At 35.3% G+C, this 18337-nt stretch overlaps 1 protein-coding gene across 1 annotated transcript in view; it reads right to left on the reverse strand.

Annotated features, from left to right (window-relative positions):
• The window catches only part of LOC132757352 (uncharacterized), a 49156-nt gene that overhangs the window by 21051 nt on the left and 9768 nt on the right, over positions 1-18337 (reverse strand). Inside the window, exons 10-24 of the mRNA XM_060748610.1 lie at positions 17653-17862; positions 16786-16983; positions 16099-16287; positions 15587-15835; positions 14578-14749; positions 13586-13718; positions 12078-12188; positions 11575-11755; positions 10581-10800; positions 9175-9346; positions 7575-7674; positions 4930-5130; positions 3926-4048; positions 2964-3121; positions 1028-1281 (exon numbers count right to left, since the gene is read on the reverse strand). Coding sequence (XP_060604593.1) covers positions 1028-1281; positions 2964-3121; positions 3926-4048; positions 4930-5130; positions 7575-7674; positions 9175-9346; positions 10581-10800; positions 11575-11755; positions 12078-12188; positions 13586-13718; positions 14578-14749; positions 15587-15835; positions 16099-16287; positions 16786-16983; positions 17653-17862 — 2671 coding nt within the window. The remainder of the gene's footprint in view (positions 1-1027; positions 1282-2963; positions 3122-3925; positions 4049-4929; positions 5131-7574; positions 7675-9174; positions 9347-10580; positions 10801-11574; positions 11756-12077; positions 12189-13585; positions 13719-14577; positions 14750-15586; positions 15836-16098; positions 16288-16785; positions 16984-17652; positions 17863-18337) is intronic.

Genomic DNA, 18337 nt, shown 5'->3' on the forward strand with positions numbered 1-18337 from the left:
GAGAACTGTCCATTTGAAATGTTAAAGGGGTTCTGGTAATCATAATGTTGAAACCAGTAAAGTTTAGAATCTGGCCTAACTGCTGTACAGATATGCACAAGTCATTATGGCCCCTGGCCAGCAATGGTTTAACCCTTTTGCCTGCTTTGCCAACAGATTCAACCCATGTGACCAGTGCAGACCAAGATCAGCCAGCATTGCCCAGCCATCTGATCATGGTCTGGACTGTTTGACATTCAGTCAGTACTTATTTTAAATTTTCTCTAAAAAATGAGAAATGGTTTTGCCTAGATTGCATGATGGAAAAGTCCATTTAAGATATATAGCATAGTCGGGTTTCAAGATGTTTACAATGTTGTATGAACTATGAAAGGTTAAACAATTCAGCAGACGACAGTACATGTATATAGTCTTATCTGGCAGCACCAATATGAAAGCTGGCCGGACTACTTAATATTTCCACATCAAGCCTGTTATAAAGGCATCTTGCAAAGTTGATTTTTAAAAACTTGAACACCAGCATATATGTTGAGATTAAATCAAATGACATTAAACTGGGTCAAATCAAAGGGGACAGGTGGCCTACTGGTTAAGGTGTCTACCTCACTATTGTAAATCCACTTAATTTCTTGGACATGAAATTTCATGGTTTTGTCAAAAATTACATTTTCGTGGGTTCCTAAAATTGTGAATTGTCTGTTTTTGCAAAAAAAGTAAAATTCGAATAATAAAAATAATCGTTTAGTAGACAAAATAATAATTTGTTGGAACTTAAATTGCTGGTTTGCTCTGTCCTCTAAAACCATGAAAATTTAAACTCTCACAAATTATGATGATTTTTGGGTATTATCAATATGATTAAATAGAATTTAATGTTTATTAACCTATAAATTATTTTAGACTCATGCATTTATTTCAGAAGACAAAACCATTTTCCTATCATAGGTATTTTCTGGATAGCTTCCTTAAGGAAAGAATTTACATTTCCTGGGAAGTTTCAAACCTAAAGCACTATGGGTAAACTCACCTTGCATTAAGCATGATCTGTTCTTCCACAGCTTGTAGATCTACCACCACAGGATCAAAGTTCTCGATATTTGGTCCCTGGTCTGGAATGTATTTCGTAAAGTTCAGCTGATTATGTAAGCTATCATTCAACTTTGACCCTGACTTCCTTGTCGTCTGCTGCATGGATTTTGGAATATTGCCAAAATTTGAATTCTGCGACAAGGGCGACCTGTGAACATTGCCAGTCATTGGCTTATCAGCTGTTCCATTACCCTACAAAATAAACACACAGTGAAAAAGTTATGCTAGTGTGTCATAAATCCACATTAAGATATATGCATCTTTAGGTAAATTTTTTTTCATGCACAAACTATGTTTGGGAAGCTGCATTCCTGTTTACTGGTCATGATTATTTAGTCCTTTCATAAAAAAAAAGAAAAACAGCCATTTTTCAATGACACTATGTAGAGTGTAGAGTTTAGAACGTAACATCTTCTCAAAATTTACATTTAAAAAAGCTGTAAAAGTCTTTATTACTAATAATATACATCAAACAGTTAGGGTTATTACAACCATTTATTCTTGGTCATATAACCTGTAACAAATATATTTAAGAGAAGTAAACAATAACAAAGGAAAAGGTCAATGACTCTACAAAACTGGAGAGATTTAACAAGAAAAATCATATCTGGTGATAAAAAAAGTATCACCAAACAAGAGGGCCATGATGGCCCTGAGGTCGCTCACCTGTATATCCCCCCCCCCCGGCCCAATTTTTACCCAAGGGCTTTTATTTGTTTATTTGAACAGACTTGGTAGACACCCATAAGAAGATGTTTCATGCAAAACATCTAAGTTCTAGCTCATTGGGTTTTTTTAAAGAAGATTTTTTAAGTTTTTACTATACACATATAGTTAAAAACAATGACAAACTTATTTGAACAAACTTTGTAGATATTTACTTAAAGATGTTTCATGCTTAATATCTAAACTCTAGTTATTTGGGTTTTTTCAAAGAAGATTTTTAAGTTTTTGCTATGTATATAAGGAAAATCAATGACCCCCGGGGCGGGGCCAGTTTTGACCCCAGGGCTGTTATTTGAACATACTTGGTAGACACCCATTAGAACATGTCTCATGCTAAATATCTTAGCTCTAGCTCTTTGGGTTCTTTAAAAGAAGATTTTATAAGTTTTTACTATATGCATATAGGGAAAATCAATGACCCCCGGGGCGGGGCCAATTTGGACCCCAGGGCTTTTATTTGAACAAACTTGGTAGACATTTACTAGAAGATGTTTTATGCCAAATATCTAAGCTCTAGCTCTTACGGTTCTTTAAAAGAAGATTTTTTTAAGTTTTTACTATATGCATATAGGGAAAATCAATTACCCCCCAGGGCGGGGCCAATTTTGACCCCAGGGCTTTTATTTGAACAAACTTGGTAGACATTCACTAGAAGATGTTTCATGCCAAATATCTAAGCTCTAGCTCTTTGGGTTCTTTAAAAGAAGATTTTTTAAGTTTTTACTATATGCATATAGGGAAAATCAATGACCCCCCGGGGCGGGGCCAATTTTGACCCCAGGGCTTTTATTTGAACAAACTTGGTAGACACTCATTAGAAGATGTTTCATGCCAAATATCTAAGCTCTAGCTCTTAGGGTTGTTTAAAAGAAGATATTTAAAGATTTTTCTTTCGGTTGCCATGGCAACCAGAGTTCTGCATGGAATTAAATTCTTTGAACAATTTTTAAAGGTGACCACCAAAGGAACATTCCTGTGAAGTTTGGATGAAATTGGCTCAGTGGTTTATGAGGAGATGTCATTTAAAGCAAAAGTTTACGGACGGACGACGGACGCCGGACGGACGGACGGACGCCGGACGAAAAGCGATCACAAAAGCTCACCCTGTCACTTTGTGACAGGTGAGCTAAAAATAAAACAAATCAAACCTTCACAGAATCAGCATTTCCTGAGAATAGTGATCTATTTATAGGTTCATTGGGCTGTTGCTTAGCAACTGTTGTAGCATCATCCTGGGATATGAGTTTCTCACTAATATCATCAAAGTCTGTGATAATCTCTTGTGGTTTCAGGACTTTCTCTATTTCTGAAAACATATTCTTTTATTACATAGTGCTATGAAAACAACTACAATACAACATAAACAATAGCTGTCGGTAGGATTATTCTTAGTGCTTGATACTAAAAGAGCCTTGATAATGTAAAATTTTCTAAGTTAACAAAATTTAAATCCATGTTACTGTTATAGGCCTTGAAGAGTGTAGTATTATGCTCTCAGAGAGTATAAAATTTCAGCTTGTTTCAAAGCCAGATATCAATAGTATATGAAAATATCTCAGGTGGTATGCAAACTTTGTCAGAAAAGCCATATGTCAATAGACTTTGAAAATATTTGAGGTATTACAAAAACTTTAACATAAGTGGTTACGCCGACGCTCGGGTGACTACAATAGCTCTACTTATTCTTATCGAATAGTCGAGCTAAAAAATGAAGTTTTCTGTTAAAACTTTTATGCTGCTGTACAGAAAACTTGAAAATGGAATCAATTTACACACAATTTGCTATTAACATTTTGTTTACAGTGTACATGCTTATTATCAACTAGTATAAGTAGGTCTTATAACAATATAATTTATCATAATTTAAACTGTACATAATTTACAATAACATAAACTGAATTTTTTTTACATATGTTAATGAAGGAGGACAATCGAGACTTCCAGACATGTTTTATTTTCTTCTTCAAAAACGTGTGCAATACATAAGAGTTTGCTACATGTGAGGAGCACTGTACATTACAACGATTTTTACTGAAATATTACAAAATATTGCAATACGAATATTTCCTTACAATACCTTATCCTACATAGAGAAAGGCAAGTATCTTACCATCAATTACTGTAGTTCTTACGTCACTCATCTGATGTAGACACGTGATTAAGTGATACACTTTAGCACACCATAGCAACCTGTGCCATAATACGTCACCATGGTTACTGCAACTGTTTTCATCTAGTAAATGAAAAGTAAAGTGATTATCAGTGAGTTTGTTGCATTTCTTTGATCCATATGTTTACAGCTATGATTAAAGCAGTGTCATTTTATTTATACCAATTTATTTAAGTTTGATTGCGTTGGAAGCTATAAGCTTATTGAAATTCTCTCGAATACAATCCTGGAACAAACCAGTACTAGGCAGAGGGTGTTATGTTTTTTTATTACAGAAAAAAACGGCATTTCCCCGATTGGGTTTGAACCCATGTGACCAGCAGGTCTTAGATTACTAGTCTGACGCGTTAACCACTTGGCCATGTCACCACATGAGTAGGGTGGTGCCGTTTGAGTACCAGAGTATTTAATATTTCCATAAATTTTTGTTATTGAAAACGACTTTTCACTGACTTACTTTACTAGTATTATCTGTTGTACCTTTTCTCTTCAGTATACATGTCCACACATGTTTGGATTACCACAATATCACACAGGATGCTTAACCATAGGGAGTACTCTATTTTAAACTATGCATATTTTAAAATGAGAATTTTTTTATGGGTTTTAAGTCACACAGGTACTGGACAGTTTACATGGTGACTGTCTATCTAAACTGGGTACAAAAAGACTTCAGATACGGTATCCTGTCTATGTATTATTTCAGGTTTAAGCAGGCACTTGAGAAGAGAGACCAACCTCCAGTAAACTATGTACTTTTTTTTATTCTAATATCAAGATCCATTAAACTAAAAATGGACTGTTCCAAATTCGAAGTAAGACAAGTCCATTATGCAAAATGTCACCTTAGTGCAATAACTGGTTAACTCCTACTAAATTTAGGAGGACTTAACCCATTACTGCACTAAGGTCGTGAAAATCAGCATGGTTAAAAGTTAACCGACCTGCTAATGTCTTAAGCACGGAGACAACATCCGGTAGTAATGTAGTCAACGAATCTAGACATTGCCTCACTACAGATCTCTTCCCAAGTTCCGCTGACAGCTGGATACCCTGTAACGCTCGCCTACGAACTGTCGCCATGTTGTCTGTAAACTGGGTCAACATCTGATTAAACTCTGTCTCTTGCTCTGCCCTGTCACTGCCTAAAGTAAATTAAATATGAACTTTATTGTTCAATACACTGTTCTCTATATTTATCAATGTTTATCGAAAAATAAGGTATGGAAAACATGATAACTCAAAATTGTCATCAGCACTTTCCGATGCAAACGTCTAAAGTTAAAATTTCCAATTTATTTGACAGGTGATAAAGTGGGCATTAAGATTGTGTAGTTACAAGCACTGACATCTAATCCATGGGCCATTGTGAGTTTGAGTTCTCTTATTCAAAGAATTTGATCAACAAGCTTACTAGTATTGACATTGTGTTTTCTTTTTGTTTTGGTTGGGTTTTACATTGCAAAAAAGGTCATATGGCGATTAACCAGCTTTACTGGTAGAGGAAGACCTCAGGTGCCCTTCTGTTCATTTTTTCAGGCACAAGCAAGCATCCGAGTAGAACAACCAACATTTTGTTAGCTAGCTGGATAGCTTCTTGACTTGAAAATAATCCAAAGTCTCTTACCTGTTTTGTAGTAAATTATTCTAAATGGAAAATTTTGGGAAAAGGATATATACAAGAGGGCCATGATGGCCCTGAGGTCGCTCACCTGTATATAGCCCCCCCCCCCCCCCCCCGGGGCCAATTTTAACCCAAGGGCTTTTATTTGAACAGACTTAGTAGACACCCATAAGAAGATGTTTCATGCTAAACATCTAAGTTCTAGCTCATTGGTTTTTTAAAAGAAGATTTTTTAAGTTTTTACTATACACATATAGTTAAAAACAATGACACCCCTGGGGCAGGGCCAGTTTTGACCCCAGGGCTTTTATTTGAACAAACTTTGTAGATATTTACTTAAAGATGTTTCATGTATAATATCTAAACTCAAGCTATTTGGGTTTTTTTCAAAGAAGATTTTTAAGTTTTTGCTATACACATATAAGGAAAATCAATGACCCCGGGGCGGGGCCAGTTTTGACCCCAGGGCTTTTATTTGAACATACTTGGTAGACACCCATTAGAACATGTTTCATGCTAAATATCTTAGCTCTAGCTCTTTGAGTTCTTTAAAAGAAGATTTTTTAAGTTTTTACTATATGCATATAGGGAAAATCAATGACCCCCTGGGGCGGGGCCAATTTTGACCCCAGGGCTTTTATTTGAACAAACTTGGTAGACACTCATTAGAAGATGTTTCATGCTAAATATCTTAGCTCTAGCTCTTTGGGTTCTTTAAAAGAAGATTTTTTAAGTTTTTACTATATGCATATAGGGAAAATCTATGACCCCCTGGGACGGGGCCAATTTTGACCCCAGGGCTTTTATTTGAACAAACTTGGTAGACATTCACTAGAAGATGTTTCATGCCAAATATCTAAGCTCTAGCTCTTACGGTTCTTTAAAAGAAGATTTTTTAAGTTTTTACTATATGCATATAGGGAAAATCTATGACCCCCCCGGGCGGGGCCAATTTTGACCCCAGGGCTTTTATTTGAACAAACTTGGTAGACACTCACTAGAAGATATTTCATGTCAAATATCTTAGCTCTAGCTCTTTGGGTTCTTTAAAAGAAGTTTTTTAAGTTTTTACTATATGCATATAGGGAAAATCTATGACCCCCTGGGGCAGGGCCAATTTTGACCTCAGGGCTTTTATTTGAACAAACTTGGTAGACACTCATTAGAAGATGTTTCATGCTAAATATCTTAGCTCTAGCTCATATGGTTCTTTAAAAGAAGATTTTTTAAGTTTTTACTATATGCATATAGGGAAAATCAATGACCCCCTGGGGCGGGGCCAATTTTGACCCCAGGGCTTTTATTTGAACAAACTTGGTAGACATTCACTAGAAGATGTTTCATGCCAAATATCTAAGCTCTAGCTTTTACAGTTCTTTAAAAGAAGATTTTTTAAAGTTTTTACTATATGCATATAGGGAAAATCAATGACCCCCTGGGGCGGGGCCAATTTTGACCCTAGGGCTTTTATTTGAACAAACTTGGTAGACACTCACTAGAGGATGTTTCATGCCAAATATCTTAGCTCTAGCTCTTTGGGTTCTTTAAAAGAAGATTTTTTAAGTTTTTACTACATGCATATAGGGAAAATCAATGACCCCCTGGGGCGGGGCCAATTTTGACCCTAGGGCTTTTATTTGAACAAACTTGGTAGACACTCATTAGAAGATGTTTCATGCCAAATATCTAAGCTCTAGCTCTTAGGGTTGTTTAAAAGAAGATATTTAAAGATTTTTCTTTCGGTTGCCATGGCAACCAGAGTTCTGCATGAAATGGAATTCTTTGAACAATCTTGATAGAGCTTCATACAAAGAGTATTCCTGCCAAGTTTCATTAACATTGGCCTTGCGGTATCATAGAAGATGTCCTTAGAATATTTAAAATGTGGACGGACGACGGACGCCATTTGGTTGGCCATCCTAAAAGCTCACCTGCACTTTGTGCAAGGTGAGCTAATAAACTTACCAGTTGCAGCTTTGAGTATAAAAGCTTTCTCTATGATTATATCTACACCTCCACTATACATACAAGTCTGCTGTCTAGCCAAGTCCACACATTGTACAGCCTGAAATCATATCAGTTATTCTTTAAGAACTTGTATGTTTTCCTGGTTTTTATACCAATTTTATCATATTTTTGTCATATCTCAGTAGTCAATCCAACTAACCAGCTTTGCTGGATAACTAACCAGTAAAATACCAATATCTCTGCAAGTGACCGTTTATCAATCCCATATAATTATTTTATTGGCAGTGAGAGACAAATGACCATTAGACTCAATGATTGAGGTCAATTATCACAGAGAAATACTTGCAAGTAACTATATACCATAGACATGTATAAATTGAAATGGTGATATGTGTGTATACAAAAAATATTCTAACCATCAGGTTCTGAGGTTCTAAAGAATTTCTCTAAGCTCAAACCTACATCCCAGTAATTTGATTGGTCAGAAATTGCCAAAGAATGATCACTGACCGATGAAAATTCTGAGTTTTGAGACAGAACTGAGGAGAAAGTCTTAGCAACTCAAGATGTGGAATCAATTTTTTACTATACAGATATTGGAACTTTCAAAGTCAAAGCTGGGAAAGTTTGAGTCACGAATAATACATTGTGGTCAAGTAGTCAGCACAATGGAATTATCATTTTGGGCCATATAATGCAAAACAATATGAAACAAACAAAAAAAGTCTTCATCCTGTTTCAACTGAATAAGGAACTTTGGTCCTCTATTTAACAAACAACAAGAGCTGTCGGTAGGACAGCAACGCTCGACTATTCTTAGTGCTTGATAATAAAAAAATGCTTGATACAGTTACCTCCTCCTGTTTACAGGTTGGGGTCATGATGGTGAACAAGTGTGCAAAGTTTCAAAGCCATATGTCAATGGACTTTGAAAATATTTGAACTATTACAAAAACTTTAACGTAAATTCTAAGTCGAAAAAGGGGCATAATTCTGTCAAAATGCTTGATACAGTTACCTCCTCCTGTCTACAGGTTGGGGTCATGATGGTGAACAAGTGTGCAAAGTTTCAAAGCCATATGTCAATGGACTTTGAAAATATTTGAACTATTACAAAAACTTTAACCCAAATTCTAAGTCGAAAAAGGGGCATAATTCTGTCAAAATGCTTGATACAGTTACCTCCTCCTGTCTACAGGTCAGGGTCATGATGGTGAAGAAGTGTGCAAAGTTTCAAAGCCATATGTCAATGGACTTTGAAAATATTTGAACTATTACAAAAACTTTAACGTAAATTCTAAGTCGAAAAAGGGGCATAATTCTGTCAAAATGCTTGATACAGTTACCTCCTCCTGTCTACAGGTTGGGGTCATGATGGTGAACAAGTGTGCAAAGTTTCAAAGCCATATGTCAATGGACTTTGAAAATATTTAAACTATTACAAAAACTTTAACATAAGTGGTTACGCCGACGCCGACGCTGACGCCGACGCTCGGGTGACTACAATAGCTCTACTTATTCTTATCGAATAGTCGAGCTAAAAATCACAAAAGAAATTATCGTCAAGTGGCATGCAAGTGCTTGTTTTTGTCACTACCTTTAATATCCAGAAAGCTCTATGTAGTCCGATGTTGAGGCTAGAATATCTTGGAGCAGCTAGAGTAGAACCAGGGCCAGATCTTCTCTGTAATGAGGCTGACTTCAGGTCCTCCACGCAGTCCGACATATCTGCTAAAAACTCCTTGTATAACTCCTTTTTACTCTCATCACTGCAATCATAACAGTAGCTTTATATATTACAGTACAACCCCTGCAGAGCATCACCCTTTAGGACACAAAGATTTTATATATTACAGTACAACCCATGCAGAGCAACACCCTTTAGGACACAAAGCTTTATATATTACAGTACAACCCCTGCAGAGCAACACCCTTTAGGACACAAAGCTTTATATATTACAGTACAACCCCTGCAGAGAAACACCCTTTAGGACACAAAGTTTTATATATTACAGTACAACCCATTACAGTTCAACCCTTGCAGAGAAACATCCCTTCACGACACAAAGCTTTATATATAACAGTACAACCCCTGCAAATAAACACCCTTTAGACACAAAGCTTTATTTATTACAGTACAACCCCTGCAGACAAACACCCTTTAGGACACAAAGCTTTATATATTACAGTACAAACCATTACAGTACAACCCTTACAGAAATACACCCTTTAGGACACAAAGCTTTATATATTAAAGTACAATCCCTGCAGACAAACACCCTTTAGGACACAAAGCTTTATATATTACAGTACAAACCATTACAGTACAACCCTTACAGAAATACACCCTTTAGGACACAAAGCTTTATATATTAAAGTAAAATCTTTGCAGAGAAACACCCTTTAGGACACAAAGCTTTATATATTAAAGTACAATCCCTGCAATGCAACACCCTTTAGGACAAAATGCTTTATATATGACAGTACAACCATCATAGTACAACCTTTGCAGAGAAACAACTTTTATACTCAAAAGAAATTGAACGGCAAACTTCAAAATAACAAGAGCTGGTTGAACCTGGTGATGCTCCCCAAATAGGTTTTGGACACAGTAAGGTATACCTCTTGTAGTGTCAGAAATATGTCACAGATAAAGTTCAATGTGTAAAAACAACCCACGAATTCCAGACGTACATACGTACAGAAGGACTGACGGATGGTCGGACCGACAACCCGGCAACTATATGCTCCCCCGAAATTTTTCAGGGAGCATAACAAGAGTATGTCACAATATATGGAGAGCAACCTCACATGGAAAATATACTACAAAATTTTAATAATTAATGATTCTATTCTCTTTTAGATGGAAATCATTGTTTTAGTAAATGGTACTCATTCAGTAACCACCAATTCAGTAACCAAAATTTAATACATGAATAATGCAAAATTAAAATACATTCAGATATTTTACATAGTTAAAATAGTTAAACAAAATTAACATACCCATAACAAGCACTCTTCAAAAGATCCTTGAGCTTTTTGTTTTCCTTTTGAAGAGTATCTGGAAGATTTTCTTGCACATGTATAGTCGGCCATATCTTTTTTGACATCCCAAGGTCAAGGAGTTCACTACAGAGAGATTCTATATCTGACGTCATACTGTAGACTTTAACACACCACTCCCTACCTAACTGTTCCAGTTCAATATTTTGGTCCTTTAAACCTGAAGGAGCAGAGAAATGATGTTAAAATATAACATCACACTAATAAAATTCACAAAGGGACGTCTTTGGCTAAGAGGTTTAGACCAGTGACTTTGAACCAATTTCCCTCACCACTGTTGGTTCAAAACCCTCTTGGAACTTTGGATTCATTCATATGAGGGAGCTATCTAGCTAGCTTATGGAATGTCCATGGTTCTACATAATTGTCCGCTGATGTCTAAAATAAGGCACAGAGGGGCACATGAGGCATTCCTCCATCAGTATAGCTGGAAAGTTGCCATTTGATTCTTTAAATGTTGGTGTGAATTAAAACCCAACAAAACAAACTAACAGACTTTGGTTCCTGTTCTATATGTTCGCAGAAGAAAAAAACAAAGACAAACTCATAATGAGTGGCAGCGTCGCCAAGTGGTTAACGCGCCAGACCAGTAATCTTTTAATTATTGTCTGCATGGTTTCTTTTAATGAATATAGACTTAATCTTATTTAGAAGTGAGAATTTTCGTATATTTCACTCATGCTTTGCACCCGTAAAACATAAAATATTCACACCTTTTGATGGGATAAAGTCCATTTTCAGCCAAAAAAATATCCTCTACCTATATAACCCAAATATGTAAGCCTCTAAGAAATAAAATATTGAATAATGACACATCTTCACCTCAGTGCAGTAAAGGGTTAATCCCTAATATCATTTAATAGGAGTTATTCTGTTACTGCACTTAGGTGACAACATGTGACGCAACATCGAAACATGCAGAACCTTTATTTACCTTGTTCGGCAATCATAGCTGCGGTAGTTTTGAAGGTCACACCTACATTTTCAACTTCATTTTTGTCCTCACATAAAGAATCAATTTTATCCTGACCTTTGACCTGGTTTTCCCATCTCAGTTTCCCAGCAATGGAGACAAGGTCATTTAATGCATCAATATGACCTTGAACTATATTTAACTGAAAGTAGAATACAGACAGTGGAACAAATTTCACATTTTTGAAGGGTTCATAATATAAAACTACAAATTAAATCATTTAACCAACATAATATATATAAGCTTAAAAATAATATATTCAGAAAAGAACACCTTCAACAATTGTCAAAAAAAATCATATTATATTTAATATAAAACTAACAATATTTTTTGCAGAGCAATTTATCCTTTTAAATATCCTACAGCATTTCAAGTCAGTTTTCATATTTCATGTAAAATCATAAAATATAAAAAGTTAATCTGAAAATGAATTTGATATTTTGTAAAAAGGTTGCTATGGTAACCTGATGTTTGACTAGATCTGCTTTAAAAAGTCTGGCAGCATCACACACTTTGTCTGTAATGGATTTCCACGACTCTACTGTAATATCCACGTACACCCTGACTTTTTCAATCTGCAAATAATCACGTAAAATGCTGGAATTTTAAAAAATATTTTTTTTTTCATAATCACAGAAGTAGTAATAAAAGAATGAAGTCTTTGACTTAAAGATGGTTTTTATTAGCATAATGTCACAGGGCGAGAAAAAATAGTAAATTGGCCTGACCAGAACTCAAACCTGGGACCCTCAGAAATACTGTTCCAGGGCACTACCGTATTCGACCACTTACACATGTTCTTCCCTAAAAAAGTGAACAGTTCTGAACCATGACAACAAATTCATATATACCAAACCATTAAACATTGAAACAAGAAAGCCCAGAAACCAGGCAATTACCTCACAATGAGCTAAGGTGAGCTAAAAAACATATTCTTTTTAATCAAAGTTCATGGCATTTGTTTTTGTGATTTAAAAGTCAGTTTAATGTTGCATCACTGAATCTGTGCCTATGAGTCTTTAAAAAAGGCATAGATTCTGTGAGAAGTTTTCTATCGTTTTTCTAAATCTAAAATCAAAACAAAAAAAGACCTGTCTAATCCTTTAAACTTTGAAGAGACAAAACTGACAACTAAAGTTGCATGAAATGATGTACTGTGCCTATAAATCAAGTGTGATCACAGAAATGATTTTTGAATGAACAGATTACTTAATTAACTGTATTTTGTACCATAAACGGAGGGCGACAGTCATGAAGGCAATGTATAATTTAATGTTTGAGGCTGGGTTTGAAATCACACAGATGCTGTATTAATAATTATGGCAACAGTCAGGCATTACAGGCTGTTTAAAACTATAAGTGTCCCATGGGGACGTGTAGGTGAGGAAGTAGAAACACCGGCCTTTTGTAAGGTAGCTGGATAGCTTACTCACATGAAACAAATCCAGGAGACCCTTGTGAGGATCAAACCCACAACAGTGAGGAACGAGTGTTTCAAAGTCAGCAACTAAAACCCATAAACTATGGAGATACTCTATAATATACATAACTAAGGTATTAAACTTATACATGTTGAATTTCTTTAATGGACTTGTTCAGCTCTCATTTCTGGAACTATACATTTTCAATTATGGGGATATCAAGCTGAAAATTTGGAAGTTGGTCGGTCCAGTGTCTATTCTAGGAGGGGCGATTGGGGGATTCACCCATATTTTGAGAATTCCCCCCTTTTTTTTCAGAGGCAGGGGGAAAATTTTACATAGAGAAAGAAGGAAAAAAATCAACAAATGTAATAAATTCTCACTTTCAATAAAAATCCCACCTGTTTTTTGAATCCTAGAATAAACACTGCGGTCAACAGTATAGAGCCTGATTAGGCTGCATGGAAATGCAAGCTGGCCTGGCTCCTTACTAATGGCAAAGGCTGACCACTCTAGGTTCTAGCAAGTCTAGTATTAAAGGAGTTACATACGTTAGTTGCCCATTCTTCGGCCTGGGACTTCATATCAGTAATCTGACTAAAATCCCCGTGCAGCACGTATTTAGCTTTCTCTAACAACTCAGGGGCTGACTGATCAACACTGTAACATAAACTCTCCATCTCCCTAAAAAAGACAAAAATAATTGATTGAAAATATTTACAAGCAGAGTTTATTTTTTGCTTAGATCACAATTAAAGTTTGCTAACCCTCATGTGGCCTGGCCATATAATTTATTAATTTTGAAAACTCATTAAATTTCACAGTTTTAATGGACAATTTATTTTAAAATTTCAATCAAATTAAGAACTTGACTCAAAATTTGACCAAGTATAAACCTTTATACCTAACTTTACAGTATATGCTACTTCATTTTTAATTCTATTTTTTGTTGGGTTTTATGTCACATACTGTAAAGTTCATATTGTGGCTTTCCAGCTTTACTGGTGGAGGCAGACGTAAGGTGCCCCTCTGTGAATAATTTAAGCCACAAACAGGCATCTGAATAGAACCACTGAAGTTCAGCAAGCTGGCTGGACAGCTTCATCACAGGAAAGACTCCTGGCAGGATTCAAACCTACAGTAGCGAGTGGCAAGAGGTTTGAAGTCAATGTACTTTACCACTTAGCCACAGACACCCCAACATGATACTCTATTTCAGTCTTTACATAAGATGAAGGCGTAAAATTTCATAAATTTCTGTATTATAAACTGTTCACTATAGTGATTATTTAGGTAAATAACTTAAACTATCTGGAGCATTGGGCCCTATAATTAATTTTCCTGATTTTCCTGTTTCATATTTGTAAACAAAGATCTAAAATCTTAGCTAAGTTGTAAAAAAGCAACAACATTTTTAAGTAAAACAGGAAGTCAATAGAAGTAACGTTTTTCCATATTTCATATTTGTAAATAAAGATCTAAATCTTAGCTAGCAAAAAAAAACCCACATTTTTATGCAAAACAGGAAGTCAATGAAACTAACTTTTTCTTTTTTAGATCTGTGCAATGCACTACAACAATGTGTGAAACATCTATAATATGATTGGTCCAGCCCAACAGATCTCCAGAAAGAAGGTTCACTTTGTCCCTGTCACCTTTTGTTGACCACGATACAAGTTCAGTGGCAAGTTTCCTGGCATATGTCTGAGGGAAAACTGAAAATAAGAATACACCATAAAGCGTACAAACTTGGCCTTGAGGTTTAGCAAAATATATAGGCATATAGTAAAACCTGTAAATGAAAGTCATTCCAGAGAGAAAGACTAAACACAGGCTTTATATACAAGTGGTCTTCATTTGGAGGTTAATTTGTTCTTTTCAATTTTTTCATTCGATAAAAAGTTGTCTAAGGGTAGCCTTTTATTTACAGGGTGATCTTTATTCTAAGGTGATCTGTAACACAAGTTTGACTGTATATTTTCTGTATTAAGGAAATATGTCAAATCAATATTTTTATGCTTTCAAGTTGGCTGAGAGCTGCAAAGTAACTACACATAAAGATTTTATCTCCATATCACTTGAAGGCAATGAAAACAAATACTGTAGCTGAAATTCCTCGGCTCTGTTTTAGCAAGTCTACTCATAAGAGAAAATGTAAATTGCAATATTTTTTGAATTACATAGCTTTTGTTATGGGTTTAACGTCACATCGACACAGTATAGGTCATATCGCGATGTTCCAGCTTAACTGGTGGAGGAAGACCTCAGGTGCCCTTCCGTGCATATTTTAGGCACAAATGGGCACCTGAGTAGAACCACCGACGTTCCGTAAGCTCTCTGGATAGATGAATTACATAGCACAGGCTTAAGTAGTATTGAAACCTTAACAGCATTGGATTCAATGATTCAGAAGGACAAAAAATATTCAACAACATTAAGATGAAGCATGGTCCAAATTTTAAATCTGCCACACAGCAGTTTTTACCGAGTCTGTTCATGACAATGGACATTGTGTTCGTACAAGGTAAAAAATTCCATATACATATAATTACCTTTACTTATCTGCGAAACACTCATACTTTTGCCAATCTCTGTTTTCTGCAGTGAAGCCAAGTGCGGTGTAATTCGTTCAGTGTCGGACCTCTGAGTGGCTGCTGAAGTAGGCGATATTTTGTCCTCGCGGGTAACTGAGGCAAGATTTAACTTTGGTACCGATGTTGCTATGATACGGTCTGTTGACGAATGTTTCAACTTTGATAAATGTGTGTGAAACTGGTCAGGATTTGTTTTTACACTGACTTCTGTAAATGAAATAAAAATTGTGATTGTTTCTTTTTTTAAGAAGAAAAATACTTTATCAATTGACATGTGTATTACAATGAAAAAAAAAAACACAATTTCTAAGACAATGTAAATAATTTTATAAGTTTATCAATAAGTAAAATTACATACCAACACAACAATAGTCATATAAAAACCTTTTAAGAGGAATCACTGGTAGAAGAAAACCTCAGGTGCCCCTCCATGCATAATTTCAGACACAAGTAGGCTAAAAAGTACTTACTTTCAGACCCCCTGACATTTCGTCTGAGGTGACTTAGTACATGTGGATGATTTGACTCACTAAGGCCAGCCTTTACCTTCGCTAGAGAGTCTTGTAGGTGATCAAACCTTCTTCTTAATGTGTCTTGGTGTAATTTGTTTGTAAACTCTGCGGATATATGACCTCCGGCAGTTCGTACTCCAGTTATTACTAGATCAGAATAAACAAATCTTTTGATCTCCTAGTACATGCATTTGATATTCCTATTACATTTGAACAAATAATAAACAAATTTATGGCTCTTTTATTTTAATTTCAAGGTTTATGTTTTAAGGCTCTCTTGTTCTCAGTGAAATTCCTTTGAGATATTTACTTAGTTACTTGGAACATTAATTTATTTACAATTTTTATAACTGAAGAAGAAATAAGAAAAATCTGTTTTGAAAATAGTAGCATTGTAAGAATATTTGTTTAATCTTAAATTGTAGATAGAAACTGTTTACTATTATAAATGTACTAATTTATTAATGTACTAATATACTTAGATCTAATTCATGTAAAAACATAATTATTTAATGAATCTAATATATATAAAGAATAGACAATTTACAACAATGACCACCAATCTCTGCAAACTATAAATATCAACAGTGGGGACAAAAGTTGAAAAACTTAGTAAAAAGTAAGAATTATTTCTGCTGTACCTACCCTTTTTCAGTTCTAGAATAAATACCATCAAGCCATTGCGGAACATGGGATCTAAATGAGAATCAACGATTCTTTCAGCAACCTGCACGACCCGTCTGCTTCGACCAATCACAGCTTGTAACATCACAGAAAATCCCGCCTCATCTGAGATCAGTAGACACCCATTACATGTGTTGATATCATCTTCTACCTTACGTTCTATAAACAAATAGTAATAAATGTTATCCAGAATCCAGGTAAATGTTTTTTTTTATCTAATCTAATCCCTTTGTACAAAAAACTTTTACTGCTTTCCAGCTCTACCGTGCACTAATATTCACAAATGAATTATCAATGCATTGCATTTATTTTCACAATATAAACCAAATTGTTATTGTAAATGTTTGTTTGTTATCTGGAAATTAGATGGGAAAAACCCACATTTGTCGAGATTACATTTTGTTAAAATGCTGGCTGCAATAATGACTGGCTTTCCATTGTAGTTCACAACTTTGTAACAATAATTCCTAGAACTCTTGCTAAAATTATATTTTAATCTGTCATGGGGGGGGGGGAAGAAGCTTTCAGTCACCACAACACTACAAAGAATTGTTTGATGATTTTCTGACATTATTGGAGAAGGAAAACCTCAGGTGCCACTCTTTCACAGCCACAAGCAGGCACCAGAGTAGGACCACTGATGTTCCATAATCTAGCTAGATACATGTAGTTCCCTCACATGAAATAATCCAATGTCCCTGGTGCAATTAGAAGTGACAGCAGTAAGTGGTTCGAAGTTTACAATGTTAACCACTCAGCCAATGACGCCTCTATAAATCTATACAGAACAATATAAATATCACAAAAAAATTAAACAAACATTCTTACCTGACACTAACATAAACATTTTAGGGTCCGTCATTTCGTCCATGACTTTAATGAGATTGGTCAACTCAAACGTCCACTCTTTCATCAATAATTTCAGATGCCTCATCACATTTTTCTCATGTCGGGACCTCGAGATCGATATTACAGACGATATTATTTCTGGGTCAAGATTTTCAAGTCTGTGCACACTGGTCCTTATAGAGTGAACTCCTGTATAAAATAGTGTTGCAGCATTAGACTTACTCATGAGAAATTTTGAAAAATATTTATACATAAGCAGACATGCATCATTACTATGAACATTGTTCTTAAAGGAACTCTACTGAGGTCCAAAGGCAATAAAAACATAAAATTTCAATTTTTTATATAGACCAGCTGTGGCATTTTAAACAGATATATGTGCCAATAATAATTAAGAAATATACTTGGAAATAAATTTAAAATTTTATTTTTTTTCGCTACTCTTTGTCTGATTTGTGCTTTTCAATTTGTGTCTGGGTGAATGACCTGAAATTTTGCATGCACATAATTGTCTAGACCAGACCTACATCTAATGGTACATTAATCTTGAAAATTATCTTAAGTACTGTCATGTCACGAAACCTCGGTGGAGACCCTTTAAGAATCAATACCAGTACCAGTAATGCATGTCTGTTCGTAAGTGTACTTGACAATTTTCTCAACA

The sequence above is a fragment of the Ruditapes philippinarum genome, unplaced genomic scaffold, assembly GCF_026571515.1.
Source record: "Ruditapes philippinarum isolate M1 unplaced genomic scaffold, ASM2657151v2 ctg617_1_1_1_1, whole genome shotgun sequence".
Lineage (NCBI taxonomy): Eukaryota > Metazoa > Mollusca > Bivalvia > Venerida > Veneridae > Ruditapes > Ruditapes philippinarum.